The sequence below is a fragment of the Lathamus discolor genome, chromosome Z (assembly GCF_037157495.1).
Source record: "Lathamus discolor isolate bLatDis1 chromosome Z, bLatDis1.hap1, whole genome shotgun sequence".
NCBI lineage: Eukaryota > Metazoa > Chordata > Aves > Psittaciformes > Psittacidae > Lathamus > Lathamus discolor.
Genome location: NC_088909.1, coordinates 96,072,700 through 96,098,219, shown reverse-complemented (window position 1 = coordinate 96,098,219; position 25,520 = coordinate 96,072,700). Strand labels below are relative to the sequence as shown.

General features: G+C 39.5%; 1 protein-coding gene and 1 long non-coding RNA gene across 3 annotated transcripts in view; one reads left to right on the top strand and one right to left on the bottom strand.

Annotated features, from left to right (window-relative positions):
- The window catches only part of OXCT1 (3-oxoacid CoA-transferase 1), an 87,871-nt gene extending 69,126 nt beyond the window's left edge, over positions 1–18,745 (bottom strand). Inside the window, exons 1-5 of one of the 2 annotated variants that reach the window (XM_065661638.1) lie at positions 18,497–18,745; positions 15,946–16,054; positions 14,466–14,556; positions 3,081–3,216; positions 240–389 (exon numbers count right to left, since the gene is read on the bottom strand). In XM_065661638.1, the coding sequence (XP_065517710.1) occupies positions 240–389; positions 3,081–3,216; positions 14,466–14,556; positions 15,946–16,054; positions 18,497–18,580 (570 nt within the window). In that variant the 5' untranslated portion in view covers positions 18,581–18,745. The remainder of the gene's footprint in view (positions 1–239; positions 390–3,080; positions 3,217–14,465; positions 14,557–15,945; positions 16,055–18,496) is intronic. The other variant, XM_065661637.1, reaches the window with a different exon arrangement.
- On the top strand, positions 18,016–23,274 carry LOC136004789 (uncharacterized). The gene is made up of 2 exons (XR_010608592.1): positions 18,016–18,202; positions 19,417–23,274. It is a non-coding gene; the product is annotated as an uncharacterized LOC136004789 (long non-coding RNA).
- Positions 23,275–25,520: the final 2,246 nt, after the last annotated feature.

Here is a 25,520-nt window from a genome sequence, read left to right as displayed (position 1 = left end):
GGCTTTCACCTGGACTGACTTTTGATACTAAGTCACCGTGAAGCTGTAAAAACATGCCTAACACATGACAGAGGACAGAAGCAGTAGAAGCAAAACGCATCCGGTACAACAGAAAACCTCTTAATGCAATATACTAAGGTTAAACTTGGACAGGAGGTGCTTAAACTACTATTTATCTTGGAAATATGTAAGAAATTCAGTTTTTAAAAAAGGCTTCCTAGTAACAATTGACGTCTTACCTCTCTTGGCTGGCTAGCAATAGCGATGGTGCCATCTGTGTTGTATTTGATAGGCGCACCCCCTTCCTGCACCAGCGTCCCATAGCCAGTACTGGTGTAAAATGCTGGGATTCCTGCTCCTCCTGCTCTAATACGTTCAGCAAGTGTACCCTATGGGAAAACGTATTTAAGAACACTTGGGAACACCAAATCAAGCTTTGCTGAATGGGTAACGTAACTTATTTTTACATCCTGTCATTTGGAGCTTTTCCTTCTGAACTCAGCAGACGATCACATCTATTTTTCCTCCCATTTTAGCTCTCCTTTGTAGGATTGGTACTTGATATGGCAAGAAATGCTTCACACATGGCCATAAATTGCTCAAGAATAGACAACTTGCTGTCAGCTCTCAAGCCCTATCACTTTGGTGTGCCTCCTCTCCTTCAGCTTGTTTTCCAGTTCATTACTGTAAGTACAGAGGTTTTTTTCTCTTTCCCAACTAAATAAGCTTGAAGATTTTTGTTTTGGAAAAGCCTAAACTACAAAAAATATGTTTCTACATAAATACAAACTACATAAGTATGTTTCATTCTCCAACATCTTAAGCAAAACTTCATACCTCACTCCAAGATGAATCAGCCACACACAGCAGATCAAGAAAGAGAGTTCAGTGATCTAGGTTGCCCATGCTAAGAACACCAAGAAGCCAAGAGAACAGCATTTCTGCTGTATTTGGCCACCGAATCTACACTCTGCTCTATGTCCATCTGTACTGTGAATATTAACAGTCCAAATTTCTCATCAGCCTTAATTACAGACTTATGGCCAAAGACATGTCTGCCTGCTTTTCATTAGTATCTTTTCTTTTCTTTTTTTTTTTTTTTTTTTTAATATATAAATATATGTATTTCCGGATTCCAAGCAAGACAAGACTGTCATGGTCAATTATCTATCTTGGCAGCTTCCAAAATACAGGTTGCATTTTCACCAGTTATCTTGTAAGAAACACAGTGTGTTTCCAAGCAGCCTTCACATTTCAGGATCTCACCAGGACCTCTCCCTTACAGTGTAACAAGGACACAGCAGTCCCCCATTTTGCCTGAAGTCATACCAACTTGAACAGCATTTTCCAGAAGCCTATTTCATCTTGAAACAGGCATTTCAAATCACACATATCCTAGCAGGTCATTAATTCAGCTGTTTACCATTGCACACTGCAGACCCAGTATTTTCATTCTGGATCTACACAGCTTGTCTGTGCAGTCCACAAAACCAATTACATGCCTAAGGAGTTCAAGATCTAGATGAAAGCATTCAACATGAAGTAGGAAAAAAAAAAAAAAAAGAAAACAAAAAAAACCAACAAATTGTGAGATTTGTGACTTTTGAAACATGGGAAGTAACAAGTGCCTGGTTATTTTCTGGCTGACTGGGTATAAAATGAGCTTTTCTGTCCATCTCTGGGATTCTAAGAGATACTCCCAAGAGATGGACTCTTCTCCATAAAAACACAGGACTGTTGCTTTACCCAGACACTTAAAAAAAATAGCTGTTTAAAGCCCAAAGATTATGTGTCACCTTTGGAATTGCCATACACTAACATGCTGTAAGCTTTAAATTTAGAGCACTGATTTTACAAAGCTACATCTCAATGGAATGTGACTGATACTCATTATTTTAACATCTCATTGCACTCAGGCTATTTATGTAGCTTGGCAGTGCTAAAGTAATTAAAACTATGCTACTAAAAAGTAAAGTTGTAAATACTGGCTGATAACTCTACATAGAGGTTTAGTTAACATTTAGTGACCCAGCCCAAAAGAGTTGTCCCACAACGAACTGAAATCCAATTTGATGTCCACCCACTAGATGGCAGACACTGCACACACAACATCCCCTAAAGCACGCAAGAGCTGCCACTAACACGGGAATTCACGAGCGGCTTATTTTGCCCTTACATAGGCCATAGTAGCCTACAGTCTGGGAAGAACTACCAAAAATCAAACACTGTACAATAAAATGTATATATATATATATATATGCACACACTCGAAGTTAATATAATGTAACTAGCCATAAAACAAATTCACATAATACAACCAGTCAGTTTTTAACAGACTGTTTCTTAACAGACTAGTTGCAGTGCACCTCCCATGAGCCTAAGAGGCTGTACTGGGCATGTGTGGCAAAGTTCTGGTAGCAGGGGGACTACAGGGGTGGCTTCTACGAGAAGCTGCTAGAAGCTTCCCGTGTGTCTAAATGAAGGCAAAGCCAGACAGCTCCAAAATGGACCCACTGCTATCCAATGCCAAGCCCACCAGAAGCAGTGGGTAGGGCCTCTGGGATAACATATGGAAGAAGAGTGGGGTGGGGGTGGAAACTGTGCAACACCAGCTGCAGTCAGAAGGCAAAGAACTGAGGAAGTATGTGAGAATCAGCTCTGTAGTCACCAAGGTCAGTGAAGGAGGGGAGAAGCTGCACCAGGCACCCCTGCACACCACGGCAAAGACCATGGTGAAGCAAGCTGTCCTTCTATTAAACTCATTTCCCCAAGTCAAGTCTGTTTTGCCCATGACAATAACAGGTGAGTGATCTCTCCCTGTCCATATCTCAACCCGCCTTTCACTATATTTTCTTTTTCTTGTCCAGCTGAGGAGGGAGAGTGATAGAGCAGCTATGGTGGGCACCTGGCATCAGCCAGGGTCAACCTACCACACGCAGCTAGTGCTGTCTGTCTTCACCATACATCTGCACAGAGGTGAAACATTTAGACTGCAAAATTGTTTTGTAAGAACATTTCAGCACTATTCTACTCAGCAGTATTTCAGCAGAAATCAGCAGTCTCCTAGAGACACTTCTTACCTGGGGTGTAAGCTCAACTTCAAGCTCACCAGATAAATACTGGCGTTCAAATTCAGCGTTCTCTCCAACATATGACGACACCATACGTTTTATCTGCTTAGTCTGAAGCAGAAGACCAAGTCCAAAATTGTCAACACTGTGTGGAAAAAGCCAGACAATACTCAGCATTTATAACAGATTTGGGATATTCAAAGCACTTGATAAGCTTTAATGACTTAAAAAGACAGAACAAAGGTATCTCCTTCCACTTTAGACATAAGGAATTGGAGATAAAAATCAAATTCCATCTTTTAGAAGGAGAGACATCAAAGATACAATTAAAATTTAGGAGTCCAGTGCTCAGACCTCTCCTCTTCCAAGGCACTAAATAGATCTCAAACTCCCTTTTAAAGATATTTCACATGAAACAGCTACAAATACCAGCTTAACAAGTGGTGTTATTTTACTTACCTGCTCCTTTACAAAGCCTTATTAATAAAAAGTCACACATGGCATAATCTGGTTTTGAGTGAACAAAGAGCTATTTTTTTGTTTAAACTCTTACTCCTGAGGAAAAAGGCAAGTGATTGATTAGCACCTCGATGAGAAAGGCACATTCACATTTATAGTGTTAGTCTGTATATAAGGCAAGAGAATATTTGTAGTTAAATTTTCTTATTACGGTAAGTAATTCAATTTGAAATTGCCTACTTCAGCAAAAGATATTAACACTGAGGTCAAAATTTTCTTGTCTGTATTATAATATCAGCTTAAACTGAATGCCAAAGATAACACATTACATTTTTCTTGTCCCAGTGCTTCTAAATTCTGATATTGTGAAGACATTACTCTCTATTAGTCTTTAGAAATTTTGTCATGTTTGTCACCCCTTACTGTGTACTGATGGGACAAGAACATATTTCAAGAGTTCCTGTGACCAAGGGTAAAAGAATTTATCTCAGTTTGAAAAAAACAGTAAGTTAAAATATAAAAATTGAAATAATCAGATTATATTGCAAAGGCATGTTTCTTTCACATTCCCAACACATTATGCAGGATGTTGGCAGGCTGGCACATGTGTGCAAAACTCCACGACATTTATGTTGGTCATGCAACACAAGTGGAGAACAGAAAGACGTCATGGTCCAGAAGCACCCAAAAAAAAGTAACATATACCTACCACTAGATGTCTCAACTCAGTATGACTTCATTATCTGCACAATGGCTTGAGATTTCAGCGTAAAAAAATATTGAAAAATATCAAAGGAATACTTTGAGAAACCAAACCCAGTATCCAGCATGCTGTAACTAGCATGAACATGTACTTATAATATATGCATCCCGTTGAAAACACCACCCCCAAAGAAGAGCTCCAAAAAGGTTGTCTGTATTTTTGTAACTCCATTACTTGCTTTAATGAAATATATCCCTTTCCTGTACAACTCTCACCCTTTTGGTATTCTTAGATCACCACGTCTCCAATAATGGTTCCTTCTTTATGTAATCAGAAATGAGCTGGTTTTCCACTAATGACCAGATGGAGCAGTGCATCAGACCTTTTACCCTGTATTATCTCTCCTTATACCTTACCGAAATTATCAGTCAATATATCCCCTGTGTGCTGTGTAAGCTATGGTGATGGAGAAAATGCGAATGTAAAGGAGACATGTATAAGTACTGCAATACAAATCTATACTCCCCATACAAATGAAAAAACCTCAAAAAAAAAAAAAAACAACAATCCCCACAAAAAAGCCCCCCCCCCCCCCCCAAAAAAAACAACTCACAGCTATGTTACTGAAGGCGGGGGGGGGGGGGGGGGAAGGAGGAGGAGATGACAACAACTTACAAATCAAGAGCTGAAATGTATTTGTTTTGCACAATGAAACAGTGTAGATCAGAAGAAAGAATCCACCAAGCCACCACAACCAAATCCCACTTAATGTACATTAATATCCCACCACTTCAGGATCCTTTCAAATATTTCAGCTGCAACCTCATGACATCCTTTCAAAAGGCCATATTAAAAAAGTTTACTGATATGCAATAGTCATTTTCAAATATTAAAGTGCCAGTGATGAACCCAGTTTTGCAATAGCACCACTATGTTCTCACTGCTTGCCAGCATCAATGTCCCATATCACATGCTGCAGATGAAGGCATTGGGGCTGAGCAGAGCAATATCAGCATCACCTCCTACCACAACACTCACAGTAGATGCATGGAAAGACGTGCAATCAGAAAGACTTCTCAGCTGCATTCAGAACAAGGACTATTTTAAGGTCTGAACAATTTTAAGAAGATAGCCCACTTCTATGCATACTCATTTTGGAAAAAATTGCAATTTTGGAAACTGCAATGCGAAGACATGGAACAAGTTCTCTGACCTGGATCTCTGAATTTATTCTATATTCTTTAATAGTAAAGAACGTGAGTTACTATGACAGCTTGCTCCATTCTCTGACTCTGACCTATAAAAAACAAATAAATAAATAAAAATCTAACTCTGATGCAATATTTAAAATGTCGCAGTGCCAAAGCCTTGAGACTAAAATGTGCGTTGCCTGGAAACAACCTATATTTCCACCTCCCCACAGGAAAAGATTCCAGCAGTTTCAAACTAGAAAATCTGGAATAGAGAAGAAAGAGGAATCTGAGCAAAGAAAGGGATTAATACAAACAAACAAACAAACAAAAAAATAAAATACAGATGCCAAAACTTCCACTCAGAGCAGGACAATTTCACTTACAAGAAAACCACAAAACCCTGACGTGTCATTATAAAAGGCAGCAAGCAAACATAGCAGACCAGCCAATACCTGATGGCAGTTTAATGGGTTTGTGTTACTAAAGTACTGTGTAGCAAAAGTACAGAAGTTAAACAAAACCATGCAGTGCTTTATAGTGCAGTAACAAGTAGGGGCAGCTTGAACTGGTTACAAACCAGTCTGCCACTTCTTTGTTTCATTCAGGTGGTTAACATTACTCTTACTACTCCAAAATTTGCAAGCCATTGAATAGAAAGAGGCAGACAAGAGACTTTTGCATGCAGAGGACAAAACTCTAAGTGTGTGCTCACATGAGAAAGGCATGGCAACAAAGCTTCAGCAGATTTGCAATGGTTAAAGAAATTTCTGCTTGATTATACTAAGATATATAATCCACCCTCCTACAGTCTCAGAAGCAGTTATTGCAGCCCACTGTCCTCAATAGGATTTTGCTTATCTTGCAGGATCCCACATGGATACACTTGATTTTTTCATACACTTGATTTTTTCATCTGCTACAGGCAGGTATTTTCTCTCAAACAAAACTTAGTACTTTACAAAGTCCCATGTAGAAATGCAATAGAAAGTTGCACAGAAGTTAGGCTCTTGTCACATACATCCCAAATTGTTCTTCACATCTTAAGTCATTCCTTTCTCCTCACCACAAAGGCTGTCTATTAAACAAAAAAACTGCAGTGAGGAGCAGTCACTGAGCACACAGGTCATACAACCTTATTTCCCCAGCACAATGAGGAGACCAAATTTACCTTCAGAAAGTCATGCACCAAGGGTCTCTGACTGCCTGATAGCAAAAAACTACTTTAATTCCCAGGCACATTTCATCTTCAGAGCAGCATCACAAAATCCAATTGCTGTTACTCATGTTTATTTTAGATGCAACTTTCTTAAAAGAAATACAGTGCTATCCATCTTTTTAAGGATGCAGTCTTCATTCAGTTTTCCAGCTAAAATAACCCTTTTGCTTTCTATGCTCATCCTTCCCAAAACTCACTCTGAGCACTTCAGCCTGTTTCACACTTCCTATGGTTTTTTCTTATATTTAAACGTCCTAAGAAACAAACATTTCACACAGGAGTGAAAATGCTGTTTATGATATTATACTCCCTACCCTTTGCTCTTCACTTGACATGCCTATCCCAGAATACAAATAAAAATTTCCAATTTAAGAAAATTCCTTTCACTGTAGTATTTTTCATGGCAATTATTAGCTACTTGCTCTCCCTTTCCATATTTTGCTGCTTTCATGGATGTTGGTTTAAGCACAAAAATTTCTTTGAACTTCTCAACTTAAATTATGATTATACTGAAAATATTACTGTTTGATAGAAAGGGCATTGCCTGCAAGACAGATATTTTAGGGGTAACCATGAAAAGAAAACCAGATCCTTTAATGAAGGCGTGGATTGCAGGCATCCCATATATCTATTTTAAAAGCTGGATTGAGTGCTTTAAAAATTCAAACAAAGGTGAGTGCAATAAAAATGTGTTGCCCAAGATAGGACAGAAGAAGGCGTGGTGTAAGTTGATATAGTTGTGTGCTGTTGGAAGAGGGAAAGTACACATTAGTGCCTAGGCAGAGAATGCATTCTTCAGCTCTTAAAAATGTTAAGATTTCTAGAAGTTTCCCTTTTGTGTATTAAGACAAAATTTGAATCAAGAGAATATACAAAACATATAGAAAAGGATATCTAACCTGGCACTCATAGGTAACCTAATTTTCCCATTCTATTGATGTGGACAAGAAACATTAAACAGCTCTGGCTGTTTAGCAACACATTCCTTCCAATTGTTTTGTTCCTTTCAGACCTACGAAACCTTCCTGTCAAAAACTAATGTCTGCCTTCTCTGATAAAATATTTGGCAGAGATGACTTCCAGAAAAAAGACTTCAATGTCATGCTATTTTGACAAGAGACACAAGATGGCTTACAGGTAGGGGTGAGGGTGAGTAAAAGGAGATAATCATGCTCTCCTCTCTCTCTGTGTGTTTGTAAAGACATGCATATGTGTCTAAGAAAAATGGGAGTGGTCAGGACACACTGGCTGCCCTTACGGGGAACACTGGAAACCCATGGTGAGCAGCATCAATTACCATGATGGCTTCATTCCACATCTCTTAAAGAACAGTCTTCCTCTATATTAATTGTTCAAAGAATCTCCAGGAGCCGTAGTGGATATTTCTGGGAGACCCCATCAAGACCAGAAGTCACTGGTTAGGAAAGATTAACATAAATGTGTTTTGGAGAATTAAAACACATTGCTCAAAGAGGAGATAACAAGATGACCTACCTGACCTTGCTCTTCTCATCATTTGGTGATTGGAGGGATGGGAGGGTAACATAGGTTAAGACACTAGTCATCTTCTGGAGAACCATGAGCAGTCTCTCCAGGAATTCAGCAGGTCCCAGTGCTGCAGAACTGTGTGTGAAATTTGATAACAGATAGACCTGCTCCAGAGCTAGACATTTTCCTGACAAGAGACTAGGACTGGGAGACGAAAACAACTCCCTCTAGCATTCTCCAATTAAAAGAGTCTTTTCTTGTCTGCTTTACTATAGCATGAAACTTTACCAACATGAAAAAGGGTATGAAGATACCATCCAAGTTCTTACTGATGAACATTCATAGGTCCACAAAAATAATCATAAAGTATAATCCTGGAAGCACCACAAAGTGATTCTTTCTAGACATTGTGCAGAAAATGCATCAATGCCTACTAGATGGTGACTGCTAGAAGACACTGCACAAAAGTGCAGGCATACCAACAGTAAAATAAACATGGACAATCACCCACGTAAGAGTTCTTCATGACTTATCTTTCCCAGTCTTCTAATTGCCTCTTAACAGTGAGACTATGTCCCACAACAATCCCCCATGTTACACTAGAAGACTACTAAGGAGCCAGCTCAGATGATACCATGTTTCTCCTCCTTTTCTGTCTCCCACTTCCAGAAAGTGGAGGAAGGAATGAGAGCCAGATGACGAATGGCAGTCAACTAACCTGAAGAGGAAAACAGATTCAGTTCATAGGAAGGTCAACTAGACAAAGGCATAATGTTTATTTGTCCCATTGATTCTTGAGAAATTGTCTATAGCCACCTTTTTTATTTCCTGCTTCCTAGGACATTTTCCCACCTGTCCTAATGGGAATTTCTTAATGGAAAGCAGAAAGGAGAGACAGAATCTCTCTGAGGGAAGGTGACCAAGATAAGAGAAGGAAGGGAGAAGTATGGGTGCTGCCATATGCTAAGGCAGTCTTGGTCAGGAGAAGTAAGAGCTAGGACAGAAAAAAAGGCAGTGGGTCAGCTCCCAGAAACCACAGAAATTGTCTCACCCCCTTTTCAGCCCATGGCAAAGGACAAAAGAAACAGTGCACTCAATCTCTCTCAGCTCAGCAGCCTGGGAATTCTGCCACTCCTGAGGGGAGAAAGAATAATGAAAATAAGGGAGTCCCAGGTTGTGCGAATCATAAAGCCCTGTGTGCAAGTTGGAGTGACTAAGCCCTAAACCCCCTCTGCTCCTTCTCTGCAGTGTTTGCCCTGCAAAATGCTCCACTACTAAAGCCTTCTTAAGTGAATTCTGTCCTCTCTGCTCCAGTAACTTTACCTCAGCTCCAGCCGCTTCGCAAAATGGCAGTATTCTCCCCCCACCATCCTCCTCCAAAAACAATGGTCCACTACTGTGGGAATGATGGAGGCATATAAGCCAAGTCCATCAAAAGATTGCAAAGACAGGTAATTTTTTAAGAGAACAATTACCATATAATGCACGGTTAAGTCAGCAGCAAAGTCTCTTCTTTCCACATAAATTTCCACTATGAAATCACAAACTGTGTTTTCAGTTCAACAAATAAAACAACTCTATTCAAAACTTCAAAAATTCACCGTATTTTTCCTTCTCAGTGAAGCTATATTGTACAGACTAAATCTGATGAGTTTTTTCATTTCCTCATTAATGCATCATACTTCAAAAGTTTCCTGTCTGAAAGCTAGGTTAAACTTTTATTGTCACTTTTCTAAAACCAACTTGAAACAGTTCCTCAACAAAGCTGAGTTCTATACCTGTTCTGTTTCCATTTGTAATCACAACCAGAATGTCACAGGCACAGCTGATTTCTCAATCATGTTCCATGTAGTGCAAAGTTTAGTACAATTCATGCTGCTAAAATGCTAACTAACCTCTATACTAAAATCAGCAACATGACCTGGTCAGATTTTCAGGGATTTGCAATTCACACAGTGCCACCAATTTAATAGCTGTATCTGATTAGATATGTTACAAAGAATGAAGATGATAAAAAGAGAAATAAATTGCTTCACAGAATCAACACTGAAAATATCTTAAATATCTTGCTTCATTATTTCGGCAATTTGCCACGTGCAGGATTTTACTTCACTTCTCTTTCCACCAAGAGAGACAAGAGGTATTGGTGACCTTGTATTTCACTTCTGAAAGTATATTTGAGATGTTTAAGGAATTTCTTTATGCATATACAAAAATGAATCACACAAGGTAAGATACTCTGAGCATCACACTGATCACATCTTTATGTACATACAGGCTTTTTCCCAGGCCTTCAGAGACTTTTTCAGTAATATTTCACTTCTCTGAATCAAAGGATTGTCAAATTCATGCCATTAAACCACTTGCCACCTTACTTTATGTGAAAAAACTTCTAAACTCTCTGTGAATTCAGAATGTAACTTCCACTTGACTGTAAGTTTTACATATAATTTTAATATATAGAAAGTAATATAAATACATATCTATGAATATGTAAGTATATATAACAGATATAAAGATATATATATAAAAAAGTAATAATAAGGATGCAAGAACAAATATGGAGTCTGTGGGAAAGGTGGCTCACGTTTTGTTTTTAGTGGAAATATACAATTCAAAGTAATGACTGAAAAATGAGATAACCTTAAACTTTAATACAACTAGCAGTTAAATATTTTGAATTTAAGGTAGGATTGATAGCTGCTAAGAACAGAAAAACACCCTTTGTGCTTCAAAATATGGGGTGCAGCAAGTCTACCATTGCATCTGATGCCATATACTGCCTTATCTGGAGATCTGGCAATTGCAAGTAGCCCATTAGGAAAACAAGGGTATTGTGTTCAATAGAAGTAAATAACAGTGCACTCTGGCATCATGATCAACAGTACAAATGTTTATTTCAAAGCCATTTTCTCCTTTCTTTTGTATAACACTGTAACATAAAAAGAACTTTGAAAACAGCTCAGAGACCAAAGATTAAAAGGTATTACCAGCTTTTTGAACAAGACAGCCTGAACCTGTAATAATCTGACAGCATGCTGTCAATCTCCTTCTAGATGAGCACCTAGGTAATCAGTAATTAAGATATTAACCATGAGTTCTCTATTTTTACTGTAAGTGAAGATCTAATGTGCAACACTATTGAATTCAAGAAGAATGTGTATTTAAGCCCCAAAAGCAGACAAAGCCAGAGGGAAGTAGCTCTTTTGATACAACAGTCAGACCACATGTGCAGCTACTCAAGTAACGGACTTCATTTTTACCATGTACAAATTCAACCTATTTACGTGGTAGAGACAGAATGGAAGTATTGATCTCAGAATGTGATTACAGCCAAAATTAGTTATCCATTTCATTAAGCAAAATTAATAATAATAATTTGGTGCCAATTTATTAAAATATCATTAAAAAATGTTTGGCTATGTTGACAGGTTAAACAAAAATAGGTTTTGTTTCTAAATTTAAAGGGTTTATAATAATACAGCATCAAGGAAGTATTTAAAACATGAACAACATAGGCAAAATAAGCTATCAGGGAAGGTGTAACAGGCAGTATTTTAGAAGCACATCCACCCACCATGGTATCTTTCTCTATCTCTGGTTCACAAGCTCCAGTTTCCCCTGAAGCAAGTTGTGTAAATACTAGAGATACTGGATATTTGTACTGCTTCCCTTTCAAACACTTTGCCTTGTTTGGCTTTGCAAAGTGTAACTATGGTGCTGTTTCACTAGCTAGCACAAAGCACATGCACTAACATAATCCACAGCAACAGACAGTAAGTTTATCAATATGATGTTCTAACTTAGGGTGCCTAAGAACACTCCACACACTACCGTTCAACTTGTCCTTGGCAAGCCTTTCAAAGGCTTGAACAAGGATTTTACCTGCCAGCAATTATGTGAGTTGAACAAGGATTTGTGGGAGGAATCTCATTCCTATTACACTGCAGCACAGAACAGTAGGGTGTGAACTTGAGAACATTCTTCTTCTTTAAAGCTGTCTCCAGTCACTGCCAAGCATTTCTAGGCTTTGCTGAACCTTCTTTCCAGCTAAAAGAGAGTTGGTAAGAGCGCTTCAGGACTTCCTAATTACTGCTTTTTACCTAGGTACAAGTGAAGCACTGTCTCCATTGATGCTATTTTAGGTATGAACAGATAGCTCTGTAACACATTTTGTGGTTCACGCATATTGAAAGACATGTGACTTAATCCACACAGCTGCACTGTTCTCCAGAATAGGTTGTCTGTCTGCATATTCGGTTCTTTCCCTGCTGCAATTGCAAGCTGCCTGATAACCCTGATGCAGGATGAGAAAACCCAATCACAACCAATTACCTTCTGCTTGCTGGAAAAGCTGGAGAAATCAGCTGCAGTGAGGAAGATGAAACACAGCAAGGCATCAAGTGCAGCACAACAGCACCAAAACAAAACACACTGAATCCCGAGGCATGTTTGAAAGTAACAAATTACTCATCCCACAAAGTACCTGACAACTCACCCTTCGAATACTATTGCTGCAGGATACATGACTGCTGTGCCATGTCAGCTTAAAATTTTAACTTAATATTGCAATACTTTTTAATATCACTATACTTTTGGACATGGTATTGGAAGATGCTTAAATGATATATACTGCTGTGATAAGGATTGTGACCCTATTAGTGATGACATTGGTGTTTTAACCTGGCTCCCAAATCCTAAAGAACTATAGCAGAAGTTCCATATAACAGTAATACAACTAAAACAAGAAACAGATGAGACTATACTTTATTATGAGTTAAATTTCAAAATAAATTATGCTGTTCACCATGAGAGCAGAAGCAGGACTTTTACAAACTAGACTTTATGAAAATCTAAATGCGTTTGGGCATCTTCAAATCAGCACACTGTTGTATGAGAAACTTGCCAGACTCCCACGAATGACCATGGAAAACTAGTTTCAAGTAAAAAGAAATTAAATATTGTTTTTCTGCCAGCAACCAAACATGTCACAGTAATCATTCCAGCCTCAAACTCCGAAGAATTTTCAGGAAAGATAGCATTATTTCAATCAAAATTAATTCTAACCTGCAACACCACCAACGATGTGCAGAAATGCAATGCAAAATGTCTTCTTCTCCATTCTATTCCACAATGTTTCTCTTTTAACTTTTCCTCACACCCTAACCCTCCCCTCCAACCCAGGAGCATCTGTGCAATCTCTCTATCTACATATACATGTGTCATTCAGAGATAAGAGTATGAGGAAAGTGAATGATCTCTACATGACTGATCTTTCCACTCAAATTATTTCCGTCTCTTTCTCCTTTTTATCATCCAGGAGAAATAGCTCCCCATTGTCATGGTTTAAGCCCAGCCACTGGTGTGTTATCAGCATTGTTCTCAGGCTAAAGCCAAAACACAGCACTACACAGCTATTAGGAAGGATTAAAATAACTTACAGCTGTAACCAGGACACCCACAAGAGTCTAAGGAGCTTGAGTTTGGAAGTGTATGTGCCAAATACCAACACAAATCATATCTATTACCCAATCAACATGCAAGAGCAAGCATGAAGGACGAGAGAAAAAAAAAGAAAAAAAAAAAGAAGATAAACATATTGTAAACTTCAGCCTCAGAAGCCTGAAATTCATATATAAACTAAATCTGTGGGTTTTGAATGGTATTCTGGTTTTAACTTACGTTAAAATTTTGAAACAAAACAGATTGAGATGCAAATCTATGGAGAAAGTGTGTGGCAGAAGTAATGACACAGCTGAAAATAGCACAAGGCATTATTAGATAAATCCTACCTAATTCACTTCTTTGGCAAGGCTGGAGTAATTGAAGGAGCAAGGTTTATCTATTTTCATTCTGTATGAAGAACAATGTTCTTTATACCCAAACAACCTTTCTGGCTCACATAAACTTGTCTCTCTTTTATTCTAATGTAGGTACAAAAGAAAACAGTTTCCCAGTGACATTTTTTTTTCCTTTCAGCAATTAAATAAAGGCTGAGCTCCTACAGAACAGATGGGAGACTACCTACATGAGAAAATGGCTCATAATTACAAGTATTATAAGTTCCATGGAAACAATACAAAATTATCATTATTATTTCACCACAAATATGGAATTCAAACGTAAAAAGTTCACAGAAAATGTAATAACGCAGTATACATAACAAAGCACTGAATTTTCTGGACTCATTTCAAAATTAAGATTTTCAAACAAAGCGTATGGTTAATGCAAAATTCTTATGACAAAGGGTAAGAATTTTTCATACATATCAGCCTTTTCACATGAGCATAATATTTAGTCTGTACTTAGCAAACCATAAAGATATGAATACCTACCCTGCATTATTACTGACTGCTGTTATTCCCTTTACCCCAGTCTTCAGTAAACCCCCAATGAGATTTTCAGGAATCCCACACAATCCAAAACCTATGTAAAATAAAAGAAAATTAAATATGTAACAAGTGTTTGAAAGAACACAGATTAATCAAAAGTCTAAGAATGTGCACTGCTTTATGAAAAACCTTTTTTGAGCAGAACAAGCTCCTTCTAGTTGACTTCAATAAAACAACACTTCAGGAAACAGTTGCACCCTAGTACTGGAATCTTCCAGTCTCTAGATGGTTCCCGGTTTGGAGGAAATCCATTTAACCATCTCCGCTCACACACAAATGGCCTTTGGAGAAGGGCTCCAGGACCTTGATTTGTGTCCTATCCACAGTACTCATTATTCCTTGTTCCCTTTCTACCCAATTAATCTTCAATGGTTTCTGCACATAACAGCATCAAACAGGAGGAGCAAGGAGCTCTTCCATACAGCCTAGCCTACAATTAGGTGATAAAAATCTGGGAAACTTACTGCTCTCAGGAAGATGTGTAACTGGAAGTACAGTAACCCAGATCTCTACCCAGGCTGAAATGCCTCACACTCCTACCTATTATGCAATAGCCCAGTATGCCTAAAATGAAACACCATGCCACATCCGAGGTGCTTAAGTCTTAGGCCAGGCCCTAACACTACAACTACTATCATTTTCCTCCCAACTACTTAGCCCCACACCTTCTTTTGCTCTAAAACCAACAAAAAATACAGTAATTCTTCCTAGAAGGAATTTTACCTCATTACAGATCTCCAGTGAGGTTTCTCATGCTTCACAACATTATATTAGTTACTTCTTCAATATTGAAAATCACTTATAACTTACTACATAGAGAGATCACTTTTCTCTCAGCAAATAGCATGAAATTGTGGAAATCATATAGAATATTCAAAAGCTCAAGTCACAGTGAAAGTCAGTATGACACAACTTCTTCATTCCTGTGGAAATGCTACACATAACCATTTAGTGTAATGTTGATAAGTATTATCTTCACTTCCTACAGCCACAAACAGGTTAGGTGATTTGTTCAAGGTCATAGAGATCAAGTTACTTGGCAGATATAGAATACAGAAAATGCTACCACAAGAAAAAAAATTAAATTTTATTTCCTCACCATCTGAAATAACAATGCTAACTTGAAAAATCCTAAATTGATTTTCTGCATTCAAACTGTTACAAGTGAAGTCCAACCACTTCACTTAGTGGGGAAAAAAACCCACTGATTTTTCTAAGACTTCTTCTCTCCCCTAAGGCACAAAGTAGGATTTTCTCACTGAAAGAGTGTCCCCCTTTTAGCACAATTAAGAAATCACTTGTTTAAAATACTCACACCATATGGATTCTCAAATTAGTCAATATTAAAACAAACATCGTCAACCAGTAAAAAGTATCTCATTAATAGAATGTAGTTGTATCCAGAAATAATTTAAATATTTACCACCAACAAGTATAGTTGCCCCATTGGGTATATCTTTTACAGCTTCAACAGGATCAGTATAAAATTTGGTGTTGCGATGACAGCTAGTGGAAAAATAGTATCCAAAACTCTGGAACAATATTAAAATAAACAATTGAATTAATAAAAAGCATTACATAGTAGCTTTATAATGATGACCATCTCCCTGGATAGATAAGTGGGAAAAGATTGAATAAATATTGCTGCTATAAACAGTAAACACTGGGGGGGAGGGGAAGAGAAGGGCTCAGGTCTCCAAAACAAGGACTCGATTGTCTCTTCCCAGCACCCATATTTTACAATGTTCACACGCATAATGAAGGCTTTAGGCTTAATATTAATCGATTTGACAATAACCAAACTGATTTTATATTTCTGAATTCTGAATGCTGACAAATTGTGCTTACTGTGAACAGATCCACAAACTCAGCAACAACTGAGCACAAGTCAGAGCAACACGAAGGCTGCTTTAAATAATATATTGTTACTTGCAGCTTCAAAGATATCCAGACACTAGACATAACCAGAAATAGCTGAAGCACAGCCAACACCACCACAAAATTTGAGCAGAGGCCAAAGAACAATATGAAGTACATCACTGTGCTGGCAGCAAAGTAAGAAAAGATCCCTTTCAACAAGGTAAACCTTTCTCCAGCTTCCTAACACAGTCTTATAGGTCTTCAATAATTTAAGCTGAAGGATCAGGAGACTTCAACAAACGGACAAAACAGGGAGGGCAAAAGGGAAACCAATAAAGACCTCACTCTCAAAACTAGATTCCACAGTGCAAGACCATTGCACAGTTACCATCATAACTCATCTATTATATTCTTAGGTCACAGTAACCTATTTTTTGTTGTTGTTTATTTTTCTTTAAAATGGGGAAGAGGGAGAAGAATGAGTAAATATATAATGAAGCTAACCTATATACTGTTTAAAGACAATAGCCTAATTCTTCCCTTAAGAGCTGCCTGAAGATCCGGTTACAACCAGAGCAGTAATTTTTGGCTCAGTTTCAAGATGACACAAACTGCCTTCTTTTATAAAATTAAGGCTGCAAGAGCTTATATTGAATATTAATAAAATCTTTCTGAATGGAGGCTCCTCTGCTTCCCAGTGGAAACACTGATGTTTCTTTGCTCTGGTGGGCTCAAAAATAAAAAGAAAAATCAGTACATGGGTCATAAGGAACAGTGCCACGTGAGAAAAAGACCCTTCTCTATGCTCAACTACACCATGTTTCTCTCAGAAATGTTTTTTTTCAGGACAGTAAGACTGCAAAGAACGTCTCTTCTGATCACATTCAGCAGGCAAGGGACAAAATGAATATTATAGCTGGCAGCCTCAGGAGATTTGGTACAAACAGGTCAGCAAGTAGAAATGAAGACTAGGGCTCGAGGTGGCCAGACCACTGCCGTGCCACACATCAGAAAATATTTTTAAAAGACCATGTGGTACCTTTTCCTTAATCTTCCCAACTGCCTGCCACAGAGGGGAACAACAGAGCAGCATGTGTTACATATGCATGTGCTCCCAGGATGGATGTCTCTAAAGAGGGTACATGCCCTTCTACACTAAACAGGTTCTTTCCAGTCCCTTTCCCACCCATTCTGCTCTTTGAGAGCAATGAGATCTTGAAGAACCAAGGTGCCTAGGATCACCCATGCTCCCCTGCACACGGAGGCAGCAAGCTAAGACCTCATGAGCTGGCTGCAATTCTGACATCTCAGATTTAAAACAGGAGTCACATGAGGACAGACAAGCTTCTAGAACAATCAACAAAAATTTAAATAAACTTTATAGACAAGCAAAATACAACTTAGCAAAACAAAGACTGAAAGAGTTATGACTATTTGCCCATAAGGCATCAGGAAGAGTAAACATGGGTATGAGAAGAACAGATGAGCTCCTTCAATTAAAATAAAATAAGAAAAGCCACAGGAACAATTTTGGCTGAAGAAACTAAAAATTAACTTGGCTATGGTTGCATGTGGGCTGGAAACCATTATATCAGTGAGGTCAGGCAGAAGCTTCCCCCAGGAAGAGGAAACAGAGCAAAGGAGCAAACTGCATGGCAGAACTCCACACTGTATGAATGGCAGTGCATGGAGGGCTGCAGGGAGCCGTGTTCCTGACAGGGGCTCTTCCTCCCGACGCCTGCCCCTACCTCAAGAAAACACCAAAGTGGTGAGAGGACAAGACTGGAATATGCAGCAACACACTGCAGTGGCGCAGCGGGGTAAGGAAACAAACTAAACCTTAACCCTCCAGGCTGGTCCCCAAGGTCAACCGCATCCCAACGCGCCGCGGGGGCCCGGCTTGCCCTGGAGCAGCGCTCTACCCTTCTCCTCGCCGCCCAGCTCCCGCGGGCCAAAACCGGTACCAAAACCCCTTGTTTTTATAGAGAAACCCAGCCTCATGGGTCGATTTTGTCTACGAACGGCTTCCCCTCGGGCTCTAGGCGCCCGCCCGGGCAGGGTTCCGCCAGGCGCCGAGTGCCGGCCCGTGGTCTGGTCCGCGGGCTCGCCTTTACCTCAACCGCGGCGCCCCGCGCCCGGGCGGCGGGAAGAAGGATGCGGCGGCTGAGCGGCGGCAGGAGGAATTTGTACGCCGCCATCTTCGCGCTGCTGGGCTCTCGGCGAAGGGGAGTGGGGGGGGCAGGCAGCGGGGCAGGGCCGAGGTGGTGGCTGCTGCTGTCCAACGTCGGGAGAGGGGAGCGGCGGCGGGCGGGATGGCGGAGCCTGAGGGCGGAGGAAAAGAGGGAGGCTGAGGGGCTCGGCCCTGACGTCGGCTGCGACCGAGGCGGGGCCGATGGAGGGACGGGTAGGCCGCCGTCGGAGATGAGGCGGCAGCCGGGGCCCCGGCGGCTGCCGCCCCTGCCGCTGCGGCGGCCCCACCCCGCCAAGCCAAGCCGGGACGCGAGAGCTGCGCAGCCCACGGATACCACCAGTTTTGATCTATAAGCCCCTCAGAGACACGGAAAAGGCATGTGCAAAAACGCTTCAGTGCTACAGTACCTTCAGTTTGAAAGGACGGGGATCTCCCCCTCCATCACTTCCACAGACAACTATGTGCCATTGCAGATGTCTCCCTGTGAAGTCAAAGTGGCTTAAATTTCTGCCCTACCACTATCACAGAATCATTAGTGTTGGAAGGGACCTCTGGAGATCATCTGGTCCACCCCCCTGCCAACGCAGGGCCACCTTGAGCAAGTTGCACACGATCATGTCCAGGCGGGTGTTGAATGGCTCCATAGAGGGAGGCTCCACAACCTCCTGTGTCAACCTGTTCCAGTGCTCTGCCACGCTCAACGTAGAACTCTTCCTCATGTTGAGGTGAAACTTCTTGTGTTTCAGTTTATGGCCATTGCTCCTTGTCCTGTTGCCGGATGTTTGTTTATGTTGATGTTTATTTATCATGAGATCCCCTCTCAGTCTCCTCTTCTCTACACAGGCCCAGCTCCCACAAGCTCTCCTCATAGAAGAGATGCTCCAGACCCCTGATCATCCTTGAGGCGCTTCACAGGACTCTTTTCAGTAGCTTCTTTTCTTTCTTGTACTGAGAAGCCCAGAACTCGACACAGCACTCCAGATGTGGCCTCACCAGGGTCAAGTAGAGGGGGAGGATCACCTCCGTTGACCTCCTGGCCACACTCCTCCTGATGCATCCCGGGATACTATTTGCCCTCCTGGCTGAAAGGGGACACTGCCAGCTCATAGTCCTTTAAGGACTAACATCACAAGAAACAATGGAATGACAGAGGCTTTGAATGGTTAAGTTTCCACCGTACAGCCCCTAGGGGTGAGCCAGGCTCCAGTAAGCACATGGTTTCCACAGGGCACTTGGATGCTATGTTTGGGTGGGAAAATGTTACTAGAATAGATGTATACTCGTTTAAGCAGCCACGTGATGTGAACTGCTGGTATTTCTGCTCCTGCTAGAAGGAAAATTCAAAGCATGCCTCTGCTATTATTTACAGTCTAAAAATACCACAAATGATTAGCGCATGCCATAATGATGCCTGATGGAACACAAGGATTCACAGAAAATTGTGAGCATTTGTTCAGATGAAGGAAAAGACCAATTCCCCTCACACACATGACGAAAGGTCACACTTCTTGCAGGTCACACTGCTTTTCCTTTGTTTCCAGCCTGTCTCCAACACAGCTGCTGTGCTTAGCCATTGAGATATGAACATGCAGCAGGATAGTTTACAATGAGGAAACCAAGGTTTTAAAAGAGTGCTGCCAGTTTCCAAAGTGTTAGCGCACACCCAGCCATTGTATTCAGAGCACTGGTCAAGCCTTGCAGCCTGTCTGTGGCCCTGCCATAGGCATTTTAAAAGGTGGCAGTACCGGTTGTTACAGTCCATGTTACAAACCTTGCAGATGCCCATAAAGCACAGTGGAGACATCTTTGCTGTCAGGAAAGCTTAGGGTTAGTTTTTTCCTAAATAGTCACTTTATCTAACTAGTCAGTTAAGTCTGCTGCAGTTCCAGGTGTAAAAAGCTACAAATTACACAGGCTTAAAGAACTGAAAAACAAAGTAACTATACAGCTTGCATTCTTCCATGGCTAAGCATCAGCATAAAAGTTTTAGAAGGTGGATTGCTGAGCTTCAGTTCTACCTACATTTCATATAAACATGTATATTTCTTAAGTCAAGTTTCCTGTCTTGAAAAAAAAATTCATAAGCATTGAAAAACTTGTGTAAAACAAGTTTATTCTCTTCAGTTCAAAAAATATCTTCCTTTAAATTAACAGTGTGCATTCTCAAACTTACCAAAGCATTCACTCCTGAGTACTTGTTACATACCCTGAGAGCATTTATTTTGTATGGGGTTTGGGTTATTTGTGACTGCAACAACATTCCTCCTTGCAGGCTGAAGGAAGGGGGCTAACTGCATGCAGTTGTTATAGTGCATGAGTATTTGTACTTCCTCGAAACAACTATTTGCAAAGCTGGTAATTCTGCTTATATAAATTATAAGTTTTGAACTAGATAATTGGGGGAATATACCTTCTGCTTTTCAGGTGCTATGGATTATCTAAAATCAAAATTATTAAAAAAAAAAAACAACAAAAAAACCCCATCCAAAGCCCATGTGCTTCAGACTGCAAACCCTCTTATTTCAGCTTAGAAAAGCTTCAAACATACCTGAATGAGTAGATAAAAGAATTTGTTCTGGAGTAGTTTATAAAGCATAGTAGATCATCTACTTTGTCTTAATTTTTAAGATGTCTTAAAGCTCTTCACACAAGGACTACAACTAAGCAGCGAACATGAAATAAGCCTCTGAAATGATCAAGAATACTTTTAATATAATCTTGGTTTATTCATTGAAGTAAATCACATGACAGTGGTAGCATGCAAGTCAAACACTTTTCAAGGTCAATAGCATTTACAAATGAGTAGTGGGAGAGTTTTGAGCCATTGATGCCAAAAACATGTCAGCAGGGAGGCATTCTGGAGCTCCCACAGGTTAATCATTATATACACCGTATAACACCAGCTTACTTATACTACCAAGCATAATAAAATGTCAAAGTCAGCACTCCAATACAGTGAAATAATATTTCCCAAACAACCCACCAGAGGGTCAGCAGATAGGCAGGCTATTTTTGTATGTTTGATTTACTTGTAAACAGGGGAGAACCAGAACTCTGAGACTAACAACTTTGTTTCTAGACAAATTTCTTAAATTTTGTTTATCCTCAACCCTGATTCTAGCTAACTGAAATTTAGCAATTTACCTTTCTTTATGATCCATTGCAATCTGCCAAAGAAATTCACTTATTGAGACAAGAAAATCACATATGGAGTCACATAGAAGGGAAAATTCTTTAAACTATGAAGAATACACAGAGAACACCTAAACTGACATCCAGTGTGGTAATAGATCTCAGTCCTGAAACAAGGGTGTTTAAGTACTTCTGAGTATTACTCAAAGTACTGAAGTATTTTTTATATTAATTATTGAAAAGCATTTGAAACCCATCTTTGGATAAAGTGGAATGAACCTGATTCCCTTGTTACATAATGAAAATTATAAGAAAAAAAAAAAATTATTTAACAGCTTCCTTGTCTTCCTGCAAGGATGGAGTACTACAGGGAAAACAAAGAAAGAATATAAAACTTTTGATACAGACCTAAAAGCATTATACAGTTATAAATACATTCTGGCTGAGAACATAAATCTAATTATGGGCTCCTGTGTGATACATTCAATTATTTTAAGATCAACTCAGCGAGCTTACAGAGGATATATTTAACTAAGGAAAACAAAAGGGCTGCCACCTGCATCACCAATGATTACACAAGTAAGCCACATGAACATAAATATTCAACTTATTAACAAGCTTCCAGTGAAAGGAAGGTCATTACAAATAAAAATGGATATTTACAGATCTAGTGAAAAGTATACATGTTAAAAATCAGCAGGGATTTGCATACAAAAATTCTTACATAATTAAATATTAAATTGGGAAACCAACAAATAAAATACTCAAAAGCCATGTTCTAGACAGTTTTGGAAATGTAAAGCAAATGAGAGAACCACAGAGCCAAGATTTTTGAAGAAAATAACATGCAAGGTATGGAGGAATCCCTTTGCTGACTAACTCTGGCAACATTTTCTCTTCACAGTCCTAAGCTTAAGATGAAAGGCAATAGCAAGCTATGAAAGGATCCTGGAGCTATGTAATAAGAAGAATTAATAACCTTCTCTTTGGCAAAAGAAGTTCTTTATCCCTGGAGGAACTCTGAGCAAACAATAGAAGGTCAACAATTATTTTTGTTACAGTATCATAGTAGAAGACAGGATCTCAATTAATAAAATTTCAAAAACCTAATTGTATGAGGAGCTGGACATTATGAAAAATAATCTGGCATGATTTTTTTTCATAATAATCTAGTTACCATTAGAGCAGTCTCATATTTTAGGCAGGATGCCCTGCTTTCATATAAACAATACAGAAGTTTCTAGATCACATCAGTTTATCTTGTCATTATTACAAGCTAAGATAAGCAACTATGAAGAACTTAGAAGCCACTGAACATTTTATACTTGGTCAAGATCAGAGAATTAAAGTTACTACAGCAAGTTACTCACGTATTGACTTTGACAGCACTAAGAAATAGCCACTGAAATATCAGCAGTTAAAAGTTAAGTAGTTACAATTCTGTAGTCTTGAAAATACAAAACTTTGGACTTTCTGCCCACTGCAAATGCTGTATCTCAATTCAAAACCGCAACATTTACAAGGTATAATTATGCAGTACATAAAATTAAGGTGTAATTTTTGTTTAAATAGAGTCACAAAGTCTGTTACTGAACATAACCCTTGGCACTCCTATTTATATTCATATATTGCTTAGTTAGTAACCGTCATCAACACTGTCTAAATTAGTTAAGTGTAATAACCTTCAACAGCGACAGTCAGTATGTCTACTAGTTCTGAAGAAGGGATAAGTGACTTATCACTCCTTTACAGCAGGAGCGAGATAAAAACAAAATGCCTATTCAGCAGATACTTAACAGCCACCAGCTGCACAAGTTCCATATGTTTGTGTACTGATACTTATGGAGGCTGCTCTAAACTCTTATTCAGAAATCCCTATGAATTTCTTAGTCCTCATTTTTGACAGGAGTATTTTTGTTGCAAGAATGCAACAGAACAGGAAAGTCTGTTCACCCCCTTCCCCAGTCAAGCTGAAAGAATGGGATTATATTACAAGTCCACACCAACAGTGCTGTAAAAGAGAAAAGGTAAACATAGCAAAAGAAGCTACAGAAATAATGAACTGCAAACAGGAATCCCATGCAGCTGTCAACGCTGCAAGTCCGTTCATGTTTGGTAGCACTACTGTAACAATCTTCCCTGGATTCTGCAATACAACTCTACGCTAATAAGCTTTCAAACAAACCTCATCAACAAGAGTATACCTTACATGCAGAGCCTATGAGGACTTTGTAAAATTACTAGTGAAGAAATCTTCTTTCTTTTGTTCAGTACGCAACTTAGGACAAAAAAGCACAGAGCCTTAGGATGGTAGAACTTTGTTTGCAGATGTGCACAGTAAACAGATGACACACATAACCCCCATACCTCACAGCAGCTAATGCCGTACAGTAACACTACGGGACAGTTGCCAGAGCTGGAAATGAAGAAAGCAACACCTGCCTGTCTGCAAGTTTCACCCATCTCTGGTTTCCTTTCTGAAACTTGGACTTTGTCATCCATTTCATAGGTGTGGAGCTTCATTGGCAAACACCATTTCATGGCTAGAAGAGTCTTCTAGCATGCAAACTCATACATGCAATCCAAGCCCTTGTAACTAATCTATTATCTATTGACTAGGGAGACAGTTCCCTGCATGCATTGACAAAAACAAGTGCCAATCCATTCTCACCTGAATTGATGTGCCTAATTCTTCTAGTCCATCCAGCTGCTGGAGGAACAGCTGTGTGGAGTTCAGAACAGCTTCACCTCTACAGTGGGCAATTCATCAACAGTTTGGTTGATACTCTCAATGATATAAAACTAACAAGAAAAGCAGATAGTCATTTCCTGTGATATTTCATTTCTGTCACAATCAATGAACAGAAGAATTAGTAATGAAGGTAACTTACCTTTCACATGAAATATATGGTAAAACAGGAAACTTTTGTTGTTACATGTTTTGTAAAATTATTTAAAATGAGTCTCTACCATTCATTCATCCATCTTTTTAAAAGGCCTCTTCGAATCAGTCAGCCTCTTCCCCAGTTTCAGTAAAGTTTGTCTGTCTGACTTCTAGCCTAGTTCTACAAATACACACTCAAAAGAGCCTGGAAGCCTGCCAAGACTAACCAGCAGGTTCCCTGCATTTGCAAGCACAAGGCTGCTTGCTGCAAAGCTCAGGGGCCTCTTGCTCTTAATTTCTGTACTGTGCTTTTGGGGTTTAGCAGAATTTTACTTCATATGACATGGTTTAGTGTGACGTGTCCCTGCCCATGGCAGGGGGGTTGGAACTAGATGATCTTAAGGTCCTTTTCAACCCTAACTATTATATTGTTCTATGATTCTATCTTGACATAACTACCAGGAAACATCCCCATTAAAAGCTGGACGATCCTGAGCGCACTGGTGACACCCCGTGGCAACCTGCTGAACTCTCAAACACAAACGGCTTCAAGGTGTTTTGACACTGTTTTCGTTCAGCAAAGATGCCTCTTCTCAGCGGACGCAGAGGCCCTAATAAGGTGCTACTACTATAGCAAGTTTGGCATAGGAATCTTTACGTACCAGTGGTAACCACAAAGACTGAGTCGAAGCTAGCTACTATGGGAATGTCATACAGAGTCTCAGATCCCACATAATTTTAAAGCACCTTTAGAATGTGTCATTCACATGACTGTAGATTATTCACCCAAGTGATAAACATGATGCTTTTTGCTTGTAGTGCATTTAAATTGTCAATAAATTAAAGCAAGTGCTTCCTGAATTTCATTCAGCCTGCAAGTTATCCACACCAGGAATCAGAACATATGTCAACAATATTGGATTTCCCAATT